At 41.5% G+C, this 19,365-nt stretch overlaps 1 protein-coding gene across 1 annotated transcript in view; it reads right to left on the reverse strand.

Annotated features, from left to right (window-relative positions):
* Window positions 1-19,365, reverse strand: part of hmcn1 (hemicentin 1) — a 365,295-nt gene that overhangs the window by 309,425 nt on the left and 36,505 nt on the right. The window contains exon 2 of the mRNA XM_078407604.1: window positions 3,375-3,445. Coding sequence (XP_078263730.1) covers window positions 3,375-3,445 — 71 coding nt within the window. The remainder of the gene's footprint in view (window positions 1-3,374; window positions 3,446-19,365) is intronic.

Below are 19,365 nucleotides of genomic sequence, written 5' to 3' on the forward strand. Positions count from 1 at the left end.
CTCAGTGGGTCAGACAGCATCTCTGGAGAAAAGGAATAGGTGACGTTTCGGGTCGAGACCTTTCATCAAATGACCCAGATGTGCAGACATAACAGGATTTGTAATTTAAACTATTGGCAACAAAGCTTCTTTGTCCACCCACATCATTTCTGGTGCTCTGCCTGGACCCTGCATTTTATTAGCCTCCACATTTTCCTTGTCATAAGCAGCAGTACCCACTAATTATATCATTATCAACCCAAAATAAATAATATCTTCCTCTCAGATGGGTCAAGCATCACTTGGAATACTATGTTCAGTTGCCCTGCACAGTGGAACAGCTATATTGGTTGAGGAGAAAATACCATACTAGAATTACCAAAATAAAGTTTAATTTAGATATAGAGCATGGAAACAGCCCCCTCGCTCCACCGAATCCCGCCGACCATTGATCACTCATACAGAAGTCCCATGTTATCCCACTTTCGCATCTTACACACTAGAGGCAATTTACAGAGGACAGTTAACCTACAAACCTGCAAATCTTTGGATTGTGTGTGGAAACTGGAGCACCCAGACTCCACACAGAGGGCACCCATAGTCAGGATCAAATCCGGGTCTCTGGCATTGTGAGGCAGCATCTCTTCTGCTGTGCCACAATGCCTCCCTTGTGGCTTATGTTATGAGAAAGGTTTGAATGAACTCTACTCCTTCAGGATCAGATGGTTGGGGGTGGGGGGGGGAGTGGAGCTGGACAGAGTGGCGATTTCGCTGAGACGCTTAAAAGGATAACAAGGATTCAATACAGAGCAGTCATTCCCTCCAGTAGGGTCACCGAAATTGTCCCGAAATTGCAATACAGCCATTTACAAGTATGACCAGGATGCATTTATTTTACACACACGAGCGATATTGGGTCAACTAAATTTTTTGAGACTGAATCTGGGAGACTCTAGTCTCCTTCTGCCCTGACTCTCAGTCTGAAGAAGGGCCTCGGCCCGAAACGTCACCCATTCCTTCTCCCTAGAGATGCTGCCTGTCTCGCTGAGTTACTCCAGTATTTTGTGTCTATCTTCATTGTCAACCAGTACTTTCCTACACATTTAATCTACTATATTCTCTGTTCTTTATCAGGGAAAGCAAATTAAAAGCAGGTAAATGAGTTTGAAATTACTGATAAACCATACAGTAATAGGCTGTAGGCGTTGGAATTGCGTTTGATGTTACAAAGGACTCCTTGCTTCTTTCTGGAGGAGTCATTCCCTCTATGGTGCTGTTAGTATTATTTTATTATCTTCATGGGATATAGTGAAAAAACTTTTGTTTGTGTGTAATCCAGGCTGATCATCAGTAGGTGTAAAAGAGAAATACAGTGTAAAATATAATGTTACAGATACAGAGAAAGTAAAGATAAAATATGTGCAAGGGTCGCAACGAGATATATTGTATGATCGGGAAACTCATCCCTAGCTTAGTGTAGATGACATGAATAGTGGGGCACGTGTTGATTGGGCCGCGGCTGTGGACTGGGAATGCGGCCTGAGGCCTTTATCGAGGCGCTGTTTTAAACTCTGATGCTGTCTATTTGGAGTTTGGATAATCCCCCCACTGAGTAAGGTAGGCACAAAATGCTGGAGTAACTCAGCGGGACAGGCAGCATCTCCGGAGAGAAGGAATGGGTTGACTGATCAGTCTGAAGAAGGGTCTCGACCTGAAACATCACCCATTCCTTCTCTCCAGAGATGCTGCCTGTCCCGCTGTTACTCCAGCATTTTGTGTCTACGCTCGATTTAAACTAGCATTTGCAGTTCTTTCCTACACATTTTGTCCCCCGATGAGTACATGGATTTATACCCGAGGCCCCAGTTTCCTCCCTCATCCCAAACATGTGAAGGGAAGTTAAGTGGCCTCTGTAGAGTACCCATATCATAGGTAGGTATAATTGTGGGAGTTGATGGCCATGCGAGATAGAATAGGTTTCAGGGATATAAATGGCCTAAGGGGATTGTTGAGATGCTCTGATAGCTGGCATTGATGTGATCATGTAAGCTAATAGTTTAAGTGCCATTTTAGCTTCCTTCATAGAGCCAAATTGTGCAAGTGTCATCAAGCATTATTTTTTAAAGAAGCTACTTAAACAAGTTTATTATCTCATTAATAATAAGTGAAATTTGCATTCCCGATTATTTAGTGATGAGAGTAGAATCTACCTCATCCATGGTTGTAGAATTGCAGCACACAACTTAAAGTGTGTGAATCTTTATCATAAATGTCACCACAATTGGAAAGAGGTGTTAGGTTATCCTGATGAAGGCAGAAGATAACTAGTTTTTGCCCAAAGAATAAAACGTTCAAGTTCCCCTGTCCTCAACAAACCAAAATGCTGAAATGTTATGGAAATACTACCCTCGTTCCATTTCACTACCTCTGTACTTGTTTAAAACCTGCTCTGGAATTTTTCCCAGTGCTGGTCGAAAGTCAGCAGCTCAAAAGGTTGACCCTCTTTCTCTGTGCGCATGTGCCAAGTGTTTCTGGCATTGTTGCTTAAGTCTGCTCAAGGAACCATCCTCCATCTGTGAACTGGGTCAGTGTCACTAATACACTAGGACTAAATCTGTTGAACTTCGCCACACAATGCTGGAGTAACTCAGCCGGGTCAGGCAGCATCTCAGGAGAGAAGGAATGGGTGACATTTTGGGTCGAGACCCTTCTTCAACTTAGCCTGTTGAACTTAGCCTGGTCCCAATGTGTACTTAAGTCAGAAGTTACAAAAGAATGATCACTGGAGGAAAGCTTGGATTATTTTTCATTTGCTTATCTATTCAAATAAACCAATTATGATAATAACAATCATATAACTGAACAAAGGCTGAGGACTTTACCAACAGCTTCTGTGTAAACATAGTGCTACAGATAAAGGAAATGTACCCATGATATGGAAGGAGGAGGATAACATTTTAATGATCTAGATGGTTAAAGGTCTTTGACAAGTCAACTTCAAACACCTTACTTTCCTTGGTTATAGGTTTGCGTGAATAGGACATATTCAGCATATTGTTTGAATTTTGATTTTAAATGGGTATTCATTCTTGTCTTTACTTGCCAACTTGCCAGCAAGACACAAGATGGAAATTATCCAATTAATTGTCAACTGTGAAACAAACAGCTCAAATTATGGCGTCTACACACTGAATATTCCAGGAATTCAGCCACTCATACCAAACAAAGCACGCATTTCCTGCGATGTTGACCGCTTACGAAAAATGCAACAGAAATGAATTTAACACTCATGCTATTTGGGAATTGAGGGTGTAGGTGGGGCAACACACAGTTCAAACTCAAAGAAAGACTTTAGTTCAACAATTGCTGTCAAGTTTTTTGTAATTTTGTCTTACCTGTACATAGAGTTCCCTGAGTTCATATTGAAACTTTTTTGGATCTGTAGTAAGGGTGACTGGTCCAACCTCTGCAAGACAAGAATTTTTAAATTAAATTAAATAGGAGACAACTTCTGACTCAAGTGAACAACGGTTGCATGTTCATTTGTTTGAATGAAATCCCTGTTTATCAACTTATCCACTGTGTTTCAATTACTTCACAAATGGATGTAGCTAGTTTTCCCTGCTCACCTAGGAAGCCCCTAACCTAAATGACACAGCTGGAAAGATTGATAACAATTACCAATAAAGTATACACTGCTCTTACAAAATAATAGAATTCATTTATTTTATCAAATAATCGACTGTATGAGAAATGAAAAATAATTAAGATAAACATTGCACGCACAAAAGGCCAGAACCCATTTTTATTTCACCAAGGACTACCAAAGCTCCCGGTTGCTAACCATTTTAACTCCTCTTTGCAATTCCCATACTGACCTTTCTGCCCTGTGCCTCCTCCATTGTAAGAGTGAAGTCACACACAAACTGGAGGATCAGCGCCTCATATTCCACTTGATAGCTGACAACCCAACCGTATGAACATTGATTTCTTCAATTTTAGGTAACTATCAAAACCTCCTCCCTCCTCCCTCCCCCCCCCCATATATCCTCTATGTCCCACCTGGACTTGTACCTATTTCTCCCCTTCCACCTTTTTACATTTCTTCCTCCAGCTTCACTATTCAAATCACTTCAATGACTTTCTCTTACACCTTCTGTCTTTTCATCTCTGGCCTTTTGCTAACCATCTGCCTTTCCAACTCCCCTCACTTGTATACACATTACTCGCCAGCCATTGTCCTATCTTCCAGCTTTCCCCACCACCCTCCCCCCACCACAATACAATACAATACAATATATCTTTATTGTCATTGTACAGGGGTACAACGAGATTGGGAATGCGCCTCCCATACGAAGCAATAATTTAATTAGCTAGTCAGTATTAATTTAAACAACAACCCCCCAACGAAACAGATTGTAACAGTTTTAAGACAGAATAAAGTGCAAGTAGATCTGTGCTGGATCACTGTGCGTTTTGACCATCCGGCTCAGCAGGGCCCAGACCCAAAGCATCATCTATCCGTGTTCTCCAGAGATGCTGCCTGACACGCTGAGTGACTCCAGAACTTTGTCTTTTTTTGTAAACCATCATCTGCAGTTCCTTGCTTCCCCATTTGAATATATTTGAATAAGTAGATATATTTTAATATGGGAACAGAAGAAAATTTAAGAGTTACACTGCTCGCACAAAATAACAGAATCCATCTATTTTAGTTGAATAATTCGGTATATATTAATATGATAAGGAAAAGATTAACACAACAACCACATTTTCAGATATTTGGAAAATATTTCAAATTATAAATTAGACAACTCCTGACAGAAATACTATCTTCACAGGGCGGCACGGTAGCGCAGCGGTAGAGTTGCTGCTTTACAGCGAATGCAGCGCCGGAGACTCAGGTTCGATCCTGACTACGGGTGCTGCACTGTAAGGAGTTTGTACGTTCTCCCCGTGACCTGCGTGGGTTTTCTCCGAGATCTTCGGTTTCCTCCCACACTCCAAAGACGTACAGGTATGTAGGTTAATTGGCTGGGTAAATGTTAAAAAAAAAATTGTCCCTAGTGGGTGTAGGATAGTGTTAATGTACGGGGATCGCTGGGCGGCACGGACTTGGTGGGCCGAAAAGGCCTGTTTCCGGCTGTATATATATGATATGATGATATGACATCAAAGATATGCTCATTTTACAGATATTTTCCAAAGATTATGAAATTTTGAACAGCCACAAAATGAATTTTCTGATCCTCCAACAATCTTAGGACTTTCTTACAGAACTCTACAAGAGCACACTGCACCAAATCGAATTGATGTTTTGCAGCAGAGAATATGTGCCAGCCAAGCCTTCGCCACAACCACATTCATCATTATCAACAAGCCGTCTGGGTTTGCCTCCTCCTGAACTGTAGAGACTCACTGCACCATGTGTCCCACTGACCAGCAAACTAAAATGTTCATTTTATTCACAAAATGCTGGAGTAACTCAGCAGGTCAGGCAGCATCTCGGGAGAGAAGGAATGGGTGACGTTCTGGGTCAAGACCCTTCTTCAGACTGATGTCAGGGGGGGCAGGACAAAGGAAGGATATAGGTGGAGACAGGAAGATAGAGGGAGATCTGGGAAGGAGGAGGGGAAGAGAGGGACAGAGGAACTATCTAAAGTTGGCAGAGAACTAAAATGTTCATATTTGCAATCTTATTTGATATTTTTATTGAACATGGGTTTGCCAAGATCTGGGAGAAATTTTTGTCAGCAGAATGATTGAGTTATATTATTAAGCAGAGCATATGTGGCCTGCTCTCTTCCTGATGCCTACCACACCTCATATATGGGTCAACCAGTGCAAAAAAGGCAACCTTAAAGCCAAGAGTCAAGAGCGTTTTATTGTCATATGTCCCAAGACGGAACAATGGAATGTGTACTTGCAGCAGCACGACAGATATGCAAACATAGTTCTCTGCATCTTCAATATCCAAGTTGATCTCCACTCGAGACTGGATTTCCATAAAAGCGAAACGTGTTAATTTACCATTCATTGAAATTTTATTCCCCTTCCCAAAGGTTTAGTTATAGTTAATTTTATTAATTAATAAAACTATATCTATTTGTCCGTGGGCAGTTGGTAGAATGTTACAGCCTGTCCAGTGAGAGTTATAACAGTCGTGCAAAGATTTGTTGTCACACCTCTAAGCAAGAGCCACCTTAAGAGCAAATATATTTGTTAAATGACTGACCCTGGTACCTCATTTCTTAGTGCAAATTGTGGGGGGTCCCAAGATACGAGGATTGAGAAAATGAAAAATGTTTGCTCAAGACAGACATCCACCAGCGCATAAAGATGCAGCGCAAACAAAATAAATCTTAACTGATCCGAGTTGAAGTGTTTTGCCATTTCCCTTCAGGGAATTCTGCTATCCCAGACCCGATAGAGGTCAAATGCAGGCAAATCAGACTAGCTCAAATAAACATCTTGTTCGGCACAGATGTGTTGGGCTGCAGAACTCAAATGACTGCATGAATATATCAGTGTTCATTCTTCAATGGTCAAAGTCGTGTGGAAACACTGCAGCAAATGCTTGTTCACTTGTGACAGACTCCTTCACCCCGAGTGTGTGAAGGAGAGATATCGGAGGTCCTTCCTTCCCGCTGCTGTAAGCCTGCACAACCAGCGCTACTCCCAGCAGACCAGTCAACCAGCGCTACTCCCAGCAGACCAGTCAACAGTAAAGGAAAAACACAGTAAATTATGACAATTATCCTTATCTTTATTTTTATTTATAATGAATGTCTCTTGCTATCCACTTTGCTGCTGTAACACTGCAAATTTCCCCAGTGTGGGACAAATAAAGAAATATATTATTTTATTATTATTATTATTATTATTATTACTTCCATGTGTTTTGTGAGCTAAAGAGTAACCAATGAGCAGGTGATTATTGTTTACATGGTTCTTTCATCTGAGGTTGTTCTTGTTTGCATTTAATATTTCCAAACACCACAGTGTTCTGAATGACTATCTACATTTTGAAAATGTTAATTGCAGCCTATTGACATGAAAACAAATGTTTTAATGCATTCACATAGAGTCATCTGGAGTTTCAGGCTTGGAACTTGGTAAAAGGCCCTTCAGCTCACAGTGTCTAACTCATCCCATTTTTCTCTCTGGCATTCCCATCAATTCCCCCATATTTCCCCCACCCCATAAATTCTCCTCTCACCCACTTACACCTGTAGTAATGTACAGTGGAGACACAAGGAATGGCAGATGCTGGAATCTTGAGTAAAACACAAAGTGCTGGAGAAACATTGTGGGTCCGGCCAGGGCCGTCTTTACAGCATTATGGGCCCCGGGCAAAGCAGTGTACTGGGGCCCCTACGACAACTACTCACGACCCCTGTTGTCCCCCTCCCCAGTGCCCATTCTCAGATCCCCCCATTCTCTCCCCCCCAGACCAACTGTTACTCTCCGCCACCCCCTTTCCCCAGCACCCCCATTTCCCCCACTCTCTCTTCCCCCCCACCACCAACCCCCACCCCTGCTGTCCCCCTCCCCAGTCCCACTCTGCCTCCTCCCACCCCCACTCTCTCCTCCTCCCACCCTCCCCGTCGCCCCCACCGTTACTCTCCCCCACCCCCCTTTCCCTACCAGCCCCCCCCTGTCGTGCCGGCGAAAAGCACTTACCGAAAAGCACTTAGCGATGGACTTAGGGTGCTACATTGTTGCAAAAAGCACTTACAGATCGCTGTGAGAAGCACTTAGGGACCGAAAAAGTTGCGAAAAAAGCACTTATTGAACCTATAATTCCTTTTATCAATCCACAATGTTCAACATTTCTTGGAAGACCATTGTGTGTCACATGACAAAATACACACAAGACAATGAAAATGGTCTTCTAAGAGAATATTGGTTCAGCATCCAGATTCAAAAAATATTTTCGATCCAAATACTCTTGACAAAATATATATGTCCTCTCCCCAGTCAGAGCTTTTGCTGCAAAATAAAGCCAACTCAGGTTGCACCAATTATAACATTAAATTCCTGCATCTCACTAGAGTTAATGAGTCTGTTACAAAAGTGAAATCATCTTATGCAGACTAAAATATCTGAATACAAATAGGATTAGATAGTTGGTAACTATATCCTGGTTTCCTGAAGTAGGAAGTTGATTTCTGGAGACAGCAGCAATAGATTAATATGTTACAACTGCGACTGAGACAAACTGGACAAAGGTTCATGTGCTATGAGATTCCAAGTGATTCCATGTAGTTGGGAGGGCAGGAGGTATGTTTGAAGAATCACTAGACTGAAAACAAATTAACTAGTGACTACCTGCAAAGACCAAGACAAAATATACACAGGCAGCTCTTACTTCATGAATCGTTCATTCTGTGAGAGATTTCAGAATAGCTTTTCAGGTCTAAATTTGAGAATCTGTACAACAACCGAATAAAAAATTATCAACATGGACTCAGCAGGAAAATTGTACCCCAATAAGTCCTCAACTTCCATGAAGTGACAACCCAAAGGAACTGGGCAATCTCTCTGACATTATGTGCATGAGGTTTCAAGATGCATATGATTCAGTACCACAAGAAAAAGTTACTCAGTTCCAAATCACATCCAGGGTTAATCCTTGGGATAGATGATGAATTAGCTGAAGGATAGAAAATGTGTACTTTTTACAGAGGATATTTTGAGGAATCAGATTAGAAGAGAATTGAGACAGTAGGCTGTGGCTTCAACTTCCAATTGCAATAAATTATCTGTGAGCATGAAAGTCAAAAGCAAGATGATCAAATTTGTGGGGGACAATGGAATAGCTCAAATCCAATTAAATTATGATAGTAGGAGATATATTGCAGATGAGTTTAAGGCACTTTGCATAAGCGAAAAGTAATACATCAGGCGAGATCATTTGTAAAATAGGAGTAATTCAAATTCAGTTGTGGTTTGGACCTTCTACACCTGATGTTACAGAAAATGTTGTTAAGGCTCCTTGAGTCGGCCATTGCTGCATATCTAAAAGGGAATGCAAGGTTGCAGGATCTTACAAAAGTAAATCCAATCTTCTAATTGTCTTAACTCAACTCAAAAATAAAACAGTGAAAGTGAAAATCTTGACATTTCTCTAAATGCTCAAATGTAAGGAAGGGCAAGACCTTCGTGAATGAATGAATACCAAAGATGTAATTATAGCCTTTCTTAGCCATGACTACCCACAGTCTTGTGATCTATGAAAGCAGAGTAAATGTACGTCTTAATCAAAAATTACGTTCCACCCCCTTTCTAACTTAAAGATACTCGTGCTCTTCATTGACCCTGGCTTCAGAGAAGCAGGGATCTTCCCTCGATTCAGTTTTTACAAGCAATCTACCTATTTTTTTCTTCAATTCCTGGGTTTGAAATTAAGTGCAGGTCATCGTCACTGTGGTATCTGGGTCAATGCTAATTTCATCAAGTAGGTAAAATGCCTTTGGGAAGCCAAACCAGAGGCAATAGTTTGCCTTTTTTTTTTTAAGAGCGCAGCACTAAACCTAGACAAGCCTTCTGTTTCCTGGTTGCATTGATGTTGGCCCAGATGAATGTATGAATGAATAAGTTTATTGGTCAAGTATGCATATACAAAGAATGTGCTTTGGTGCTCAGCTCACAAATGACAACACAAACATACAGTTAACAATTAAGAATAAAGCATAACCACATCAAAACAATAAGGATGCAACATTACAGTGTAAACATGTGGGTGAAATAAACCAGAGCAAAAAAGAGACTACAGACTTTGGTTATTGAGTAGAACTATCACTCGTGGGAAAAAAAAGCTGTTTTTATGTCTGGCTGTGGCTTCTTTGACAGTCCGGAGTCGCCTTCCAGAGGGAAGTACTTCGAAGAGTTTGTGGCCTGGGTGAGAGGGGTCAGAGATGATCTTTCCCGCTCGCTTCCTGGCCCTTGCAGTGTACAGTTCGTCAATGGGGGGAAAGGTTGCAGCAAACAACCTTCTCAGCTGTGCGAACGATTCGTTGCAGCCTTCGAATGTTGTGCTTGGTGGCTGAGCCAAACCAGACCATGATGGAGAAGGTGAGAATGGACTCAATGATAGCAGTATAGAATTGGACCATCATTGCCTGTGGCAGATTGTAGTTCTTCAGTTGCCGCAGGAAGTATATCCTCTGTTGGGCCTTTTTGACTGTGGAGTCGATAATGGCCCCCCATTTAAGGTCCCTGGAGATGATGGTTCCAAGGAACTTAAATGACTCCACAGATGTGACTATGGTGTTGTTGATGGTGAGTGGGGGTAGGGGAGAGGGATCTCTTCGAAAGTCAGATGAGATTTTAGCTCTACAACCCTCAGTCTAGATGATTGACAATTTCCCTCCACAGATACTGCCTGATCTGTTGAGTTCCTTCAAAAGCTTTCCTTTTTTATTACAGATTCCAGCATCTGCAGTCTTTTGCGCTTCCATTAAAAGAATGTTATCGTGGCCAAATTTACAATTCATATAAAAACGTCCAAATGCCTTTAGTTACGTTAATGAAATTACAGGGCTATTTCACAATGGCTTTTCATATATCAAATATAATTCATGCACATCTGGAATTCCCTGAATACAGTATTATCATCCATTTTCCTTGGTGATTTCTCAGAGGTCTCCTGTTGTGAAGAACCAATTCTGACCAACTTTGTTCTAATGACAACAGCTGCACTAGTTTAAACTATTTTATTTGGTTTATTTTTAAAACAACGGTTCACACTTCTATTACATTTTAAATATAAAAACTCTACAATTTTCATCTATCTTGTGTTATACAATTAACATAGGCTCCATCACTCAAATTAACAAGGATTAAAATAATTTAAAAACTCATGGAACACATTATAATTCAAATCTATTGGGATAGTTCAAAAGTTGTTCGGGGGAGGTTGTTTACAGGTAAAGGTACATATGGTATGTGGGATGCTTTTAAATGGGAGTTCAGGCCCAGCATCGACCTTTTACAGTGAAGGCAAGGCTAGCAGGATTAGGTAATCAGACTGTAATAGTGCACGCTGAACTACTTAGTGCAACCCTTATAGAAAGTCCATGGCAGTTCAGTACTGAGGTGGGGTGGTGGTTAGAGAGTCCATCGCAGTTTGGTGCCGAGGTAGGGTGGTGGTTAGGGAGTCCATTGCGTTTGGTGCTGAGGTAGGGTGGTGGTTAGGGAGTCCATTGCATTTGGTGCTGAGTTGGGGTGGTGGTTAAGGAGTCCATAGCAGTTTGATGCTGAGATAGGGTGGTGGTTAGGGATCAATTGAATTCCTTGAGGAATGTAAGGGGTGTGTGGAGCACAGTTAAAGGAAAAATCAAGAGGACAAAATGAGATACTAAATAATTTTGCCAGATAAGCTAAAACAGAATCCAAATATATTCTACGTCTATTAAAAGCAAAAAAGTAATTAGGGAGAGAATAGGAACCCTGGAAGATCACCAATCTTTGTGTGGAGCCATAGGTTAGTGGGCAAGGTGTTCTAATGTTGGTTCATTTAACCTTCCAGTAAACTTACGGCATTGGCCCCATAGCAGAAGCGTCCACGTCGTGGGGCTGGAAACTGGAAGTGTCCTGAGCTAATTCTGCTACCACCATCATCTATTGTGCAAGTGATGGCTCCCACTGATTGTCACCGGACGTTTGCGTCCTTTTCAGGACGGACAATGACAGTGATGTAACATTAGAAACATAGATGATGGACACGAAAGAAGACTTACAGCATTTGGAAATAACCCAATTCTATTCCCAGAAGTCAAGAACTTCCAAAGTGAACAGAAAGATTAGAAGAAAAATATTTGAAACCAATGCACGATGAGATCTGCAACTGGCTGCCTGAAAAAGGAATTAGAAACAGAAAGCTTTGTGATATTAAAGAAATACTTCTTTGAGAACAGACTGAGAATAATCTATATGGCAATGGGCTATGACTGGGATGAGGCATTAGCATGGACACAGGGCTGCTTGTCCTACTACAAATTTCTATCACTGCATGATTCCTCCTTGGAGTTTTGAGTAATTGCATATGAAGAAAATAAACTTAACATTGATTCAAGAACAATGGAGGAAATGGGGCATACGTTAAAATACATTCTTTAGCCATTAGCTAAAAATATAATGCTTGAGTTGCCATGCTTTATTCAGAATCTATACTCTTACACTAGTGTAAATTCAATGAAATTTGCAATTTAACATATGTTGTTCATGCCGTGTTCATCCTCAACTCTTGACAGTGATAGCCTTACTTCTATTAAAACTCAGTACAATATGTTGTTTAAATTAACATATTCCTTGTACTTACTGCATTTTTGTCCTTTAATATCTTGGTATAAAATAAACCAATGGCAAACAATATTCTCTGTAGTTCCAGGATTTTTTTACACAATATTTGAAAAATGGTATCTTGATGTCTCACATTCCCAAAGATTCAGAATAGAAACATACAAAACATAGAAAATAGGTGCAGGAGTAGGCCATTCGGCCCTTCGAGCCTGCACCGCCATTCAATATGATTGTGGCTGATCATCCATCTCAGTATCCCGTACCTGCCTTCTCTCCATACCCCCTGATCCCTTTAGCCACAAGGGCCACATCTAACTCCCTCTTAAATATAGCCAATGAACTGGCCTCAACTACCTTCTGTGGCAGAGAATTCCAGATTGCATCTTTGATTACATAACATTATTGTGTGTATGCAAGAACCAAATTAAAGGAATCATATACTGATAGAACTGTGTATATTTTTGGTAGGATGTGACATTGGTAATAATAATTTACCCTTGACTTCATGTACAGTATTCCCAAGATATGCGCTCATGGGAAGCTCAACCTCTGTCAATCCAGTCACAATTACAACCCCATAACTCTAAACCGTGGCTAAGGTTTGCGTTCCAACTCGTTGGTATAGGGCAACATGTCTGCAGCTATTTTGAGATGGCCAATTATTTGTCCAAGAAATTATAAAATCTGAACACAGAACAAAGTCATCCTGCACTGAATTACTGACAACTGGAGTGGGGAATTTGAGAACTTCTTATTTTTTTAAAAAATTACTTTACCAATGGAGTCAGTATAGATAGGTTTCATGGAATCAGCCGAAGGCTTTATAGCAAAGCCTCGCTAATAGATTTGAACTGCTTAATAATGTCTCTAGTGGGTTATTACTTATCTCACAGGAAGCCGTTATATTAATTTGGGTGATAAATCCAGATTGCTTTAGGTTATTATTCTTGTATTAGGTCACATAACCACAGCAGCCAAACAAAAAACAAGCAAACCAGAACAGGAATTAGAAAGAAAAACAGTCTTGGAAACCAGGACTAAAAGCAGAAAATACTGAAAATCCTGCACAGTTCAAGAGTCAAGAGTATTTAATTGTCTTATGTGCTGACAAAGGAAAAAATGATATTCTTACATGGTTTAGCTAAACAAGCCCATAAATACAATAACATACAGATAATACGTTAATACTTAAAACTAGAGTAAGTTAACAAGCATAATGCAAGGTAACCATAATAGTGCAAAAAAAACAACCAAAATCCATAATATAACCAAAGAAACAGACCACTGAAAATCATAGTTGCGGAGGTTGTGTAATATTCAGGAAACTGATGGTTGCTGGGAAGATGCTGTTCTTGGGAACAGGAGTTTAAATGGTTACAACCAAGAGCGCCAGCTGGCCAAAACAGATAAAGCACAAATGTTCGGCAAAATGTTCATCTCCTCTATGCTTGGGCTCATCAATGTAAAGGAGGCCACATTAGGAGCACCAAATGCAACAGATGAAGTTTGAAGAGATGTATATGAACCTCTGTCTCACTGGAAGAACAGTGGGGGTCCAAGGATGGAAGTGAGAGAAGGTGAAGGGACAGGCATTACACAAAGTCATAGAGTCATAGAGTCATATACAGTGTGGAAACAGGCCTTTCAGCACAACTTGTCCACACTGACCAACATGTCCCATCTATACTAGTCCCACGTGCATGTGTTTGGCCCATATTCCTTTAAACCTATACATGTACCCGTCTAAATGTTTTTTAAACGTTGCGATGGTTCTTGTCTCAATTACCTCCTCTGGCAGCTAGTTCCATACAACCATCACCCTTTGTGTAAAGATGTTACCCCTCAGGTTCCCATTAAATCTTTCCCCCTCACCTTAAACCGATGTCCTCTGTTTCTTGATTCCCCTAATCTGGACAAGAGGTTCTGTAAGTCTACCCAATTTATTCCTCTCATGATTTTGTATACCTCTATAAGATCACCCTTCATCCTCCTGCACTCCAAGGAATAGGGTTCTAACCTATTCAAACTCTTCCTATAACTCAGGCGCTCAGGTCCTGGCAACATCCCACATTAATTTTCACTGTTCCCTTTCTAGCTTGACAACATCTTTCCTATAACATGGTGCCCAAAACTGAAGACAATACCCCAAGCATAGGCTCGCCAATATCTTATGCAAGTGCAACATGGCCTCCCAACTTCTATATTTAATACTATGACTGATGAAGGCCAATGTGCCAAAAAAGCCTTTTTGACCACCCTATCAACCTGTGTCACCACTTTCAAGGAACCATGTACCTGCACTCCATGATTCCTCTGCTCTACAATACTTCCCAGAGCCCTACCATTGATTGTGTAGGTGCTATCCATGTTAGACTTCCCAAAATGCAACACCCCATGTATGATTTTTCCATTGTGTTTTGGTCCACATAACAATAATAAGCTAATACCAAGACCTTGAATCCTGTTGTGTGTGTTGTTGCAATATGTTTAACAGTGGCTTCTCACACCTGCCCCGTGTCAGCTGTTGAGCCAAATGGCCTGAAGCTTCCTGCACTATTTCCCTTCTTGGAAAGGATTTAAGATCCAAGGATGAAATCCTTCAGGATACAGACTGATCCAATAATTTTTTCAACTCTGTGGTGATTATGATTGCTGCAGCCACTGCCTCTCCCAAGTCCATCATTAGCTTCCAATTCCAGCTTTCTTTAGGATCTTGTTTGCATCTTCTAAAGTGAAGACTGATGCAAAATATTTAGAAATTCAACTCCAGCTCCTTGGTTTCAAATGAATTCCCCAGACTCATTTTTTGACAGAACCATCAGTTCCATTGTTAACTTTTCTAAACTCAATTGAAATACATAAATCTTTGGTAGTTTTATCTCATGCTATTTTTTCCTTTCTTAAGCTTTGAGACATTCATTGCTCTTTCCTGATCTGCCATAATGATATGCTTTTTCTTGAAGACTGATACTACCTTTTGACTTTTTTTAGTTGTCCATAGAGAATGGTTTCTTCCTTTGGATTTTTTCTTTCTCATCTATTTTGTATATTCCAGAGGACATCTTTAAAGTCAGGAGATCATGTTGCAGCTTTATAGGGTTTTGAATAGGCTTCATTTGGAGTATTATGGCAATTCTGGTCACCATATTACAGAAGTAATGTGGAGGGTTTCTATGCTCCATCCCATTAAGGCAATACTTGCCCATGTTTCAAATATTGGTCTTGCACCTATTCTTCTTCCCCACGAATCGCACATAACATTCAATCATATCAGGATCACCACTACCCAGGGGTGGCTTCAGTTTGGATCCAGAATAAGCTGCTCGAAGAACGGTCCTAAAATCGACGGTGAAACCATCATCCAATATTCATTTGTACTAAGATGATTAGAGGGTAGGAAATTACAACATAACCAATAATGAATGAATGAATGAATGCTTTACTGTCACATATTCTGTGCTTGCATACCCAAGGTATGCAAATAGTTGCCACATAAAGGGCGCTGACAAAGTTACAAAGTATCGGCGCCAGGTCCCCCTTTGTTCTCTCCCCCCCCCCCCCCACCCAATAAGGAATTGATTAGATATTTGATATTTTGAGCAGTGGAAAATTAGATTGGAAGAAACACCATATCCAATGGTTTCCCTCCAGCAGTGAGTTAAAAGGTCATAAGGAATAGGAGTAGAATTAGGCCATTTGGCCTATCAAGTCTACTCCGCCATTCAATCATGGCTGATCTATCTCTCCCTCCTAACCCCATTCTCCTTGCTTCTCCCCATAACCTCTGACACCCGTACTAATCAAGAATCTCTCCATCTCTGCCTTAAAAATATCCACTGACGGCCTCGACAGCCTGCTGTGGCAAAGAATTCCACAGATTCACCATCTCTGACTAAATAAATTTCTCCTCAGCTCCTTCTTAAAGGAATGTCCTTTAATTCTGAGGCTATGACCTCTAGTCCTAGACTCTCCAACTAGTGGAAACATCCTCTCCACATCCACTCTATCCAAGCCTTTCACTATGCTAGTTCATTTAAAATGAAGCTTTCCTTGAATCTGAACCCAGTGAATAGTTCAGAAACATGGTGGTGGCTCTGGTTTCAACCTGGAAATTCCTTTCCAACCACCCATTATTCCTCATGCACACACTTTGCCACCAACCACCTAGATATTTTAATTTATTGCACAGCGTCTGCTGGTTCCATCAAACTTTTCCTCTCCACATAAATTGGCAGCGATTTCCCTTTGATAAAATTAGAACTCAACAGGACCAATTACTTATAGGAAAAAAACTGCAAATGCTGGTTTCAAATAAAGGTAGACACAAAATGCTGGAGCAACTCAGAGGGTCAGGCAGCATCTCTGGAGAGAAGGAATGGGTTATGTTTCAGGTCGAGACCCTTCTTAAGTCTGAAGAAGGGTTTCGACCCGAACCGTCGCCCATTCCTTCTCTCCCGAGATGCTGCCTGACCCGCTGAGTTACTCCAGCATTTTGTGTCTTCCTCGGACCAATTACTTTATGTGGAAACTGTGGTTGCATAAGAAATTTATAAACGCGTTGACTTCTGTTCTGGCTTGGGACAAAGTTCATTATTGTGAGAAAATTGAATGTCATTTTACCCAAAATCTGAAACAAAGAAAATCATCCAGCCCTTCTGCAGGTTATGCACAATGATAAAGTTCTAACTTAAGTGAAGATGAAAACTCAGGCCTTAAACTATAAACCTTAAGGGTATAAAGCAACTAGCAAAATTGCCATTTACAAAAACCAAATGCTGTCAATGCTGTAGCTGTGAAATAAAAATAAAATGCTGGAAATACGCATGTCAGACAATAGCTGTAGTGAGAAAAACAAAGGAAATAAACATGACTAATTATCAGTTAAGTTGTCAATATGACAAACTGGATCAACTCCACTCTCTGCCTCAAAAACCCTGAAGACCTGTACTCATTTGGCCCAGATCCAAGGGCCAATCTCAGACTCCGCCATACTCTTTAATTGGGTGCCCATATCAAACTATAACTAAGCCTGAGGAGATGCGGTACTAATCGTCTATCACAAAACTCCCAGGCAGGATTTGACAGAAACCAAAGCTGAGGGCAGAATGTTCCCTTCAGTCAAAACTACACTGCTGCAAGTGTCTACAATTTTTGGGGGCGTGGCTGTGTTCTGCAGCTGCGGCTCACCGGCAGTCTCTCCGTTTTTTTCCCCGTTTTTTTGTCAATGTCTTCGTTAAATGTACGTTTTATTTTATTTTTAATTCTGTGTATGTAGGGGGGTGGTGGGGGGGTTGGGGGAAACCTTTTTTTCAAATCTCCTCCTCAACGGAGATGCGACCTTTACCGTGTCGTATCTCCGTTCGCGCTACGGCCTAACACCGTGGAGTCGGCGGCCTCCAGCTGGGATCGACCTCAAAGACTCCGGTCGCAGGGCCTGGACTTACCATCTCGGAGGCTTCGGCCGTGGGCCCTGCAGACCGCAACATCGGGAGTTCGCAGGTCCCTGGCTGGCAAACGGCTTTTGGGAGCTCCAGCCGTAGCAGCTTCGACCGCCCCGGAGCGCGAGGTTTGATTGACCCGCTCGCAGGCCCTTCATCGCCCTGCGTGGCCTGGCCGCAGCACTTTCCATCGCCCGGTGGGGGCTCAGGACCTTCATCGGCCTGCTCGGCTCGGCCCTGGGACTTTCCATCGCCCAGTGGGGGCTCAGGACTTTCATCGGCCTGCTCGGCTCGGCTCTGGGACTTTCCATCGCCCGGTGGGGGCTTCAAAAAGTTGGGAGCCTCGATCACCTCGTGGCACCACGGGAGAAGAATGAGGAGGAGATAAGACTTTGCCTTCCATCACAGTGAGGGTATGCCTAGAGCAATCACTGTGATGGCTGTTTTGTGTAAAAAATTATATCTGTGTGTCTTGTGCTTTTTAATGTCTACTGCCGGACCCTGACGTGAGAGGACGCTGGCGTTGAGTATTCGCCGCTTTTCCGTCAGGATAGTTTGTCTGTTTGTTTCTATGTTAATTGTTTTTGTAAAGCGCTTTGAGCATGTGATAAGGCGCTATATAAAATAAATGGATTATTATTATTATTATTATTACAATCTATTCAAAACTCTGGAATTTACAAAAATGTTTGAGTTAAATAGCTATCTTAATACACAAAGTGAACTGGATAACTAGCCCCGACATTCCTTGTTCTGCCCGTACTAATGTTATTTGTACCAAAGGTGTAATGCATAGCATGTGCTGAACATGAAATATTTTCACGGTACTTTGAGGTAATCAGCATGTTTATCTACTGCAGCACTATTTCGCTCTCACTCAAAACCCTAATTAGTAGCAGATGAATAGGATGCTTGGTGTTTTCTCAGAACACGATCAGAGGAGGACATAGCTTACCTTCAATACTCTCACTTGTTTAATGAGAAGCAAGTCGTGGCATCCAAGTGTGTGGGATCCCTGAGTCAATGCAGCTCGGATTGCATTTGATGAGTATTAGGAAACTTCATGGCAAGCAACGTCTGATAGCCTTTGCTACAAAGACTCAAAGCATATACGAATGGTTGGTCAAGTTACTTAAAGGAGAAACAGATACTATCAGAGTTCTCTCAGTGGATCCTATTAATCTTCCACAGCATTTTCCGATATGTTTAATGCAGCCGCTTAAAACAAAAAACACACTGAAAAAAAGGTAATCAAAGGTGGGATCAATAGCTCGCACATCTGCCTTTAACTTCAGAATTCGGACATACCTCATGCTATGTCTTTTTTTGCAAGGTAGATTAAAGACAAGAAAAGAGTTAGTTATGGCGAGTCCGAAAACTTGTTGGTTGTAGAAGAAGTTTATTGCAGCCGCAATATTCGAATACAGAGTTAAACAACAAGGTAAAGGACAACCATCAAAAACTTACTGTCTTCTTCGAAGACTTCGCCGAACTGGAACTTTCGGGCGCCAAAAGCGCACATGACCACACTGGCCAATCAGCGATGTCGCTCTCTGGACCAATCCCCATGGTCGCGTTCACACGTGACCTCGCTGGAATATCTGAGGGTGCGACGACCCGGACCATTCTCTATGGTCGCTAC

Source organism: Rhinoraja longicauda, chromosome 11, assembly GCF_053455715.1.
Source record: "Rhinoraja longicauda isolate Sanriku21f chromosome 11, sRhiLon1.1, whole genome shotgun sequence".
Classification (NCBI taxonomy): domain Eukaryota; kingdom Metazoa; phylum Chordata; class Chondrichthyes; order Rajiformes; family Arhynchobatidae; genus Rhinoraja; species Rhinoraja longicauda.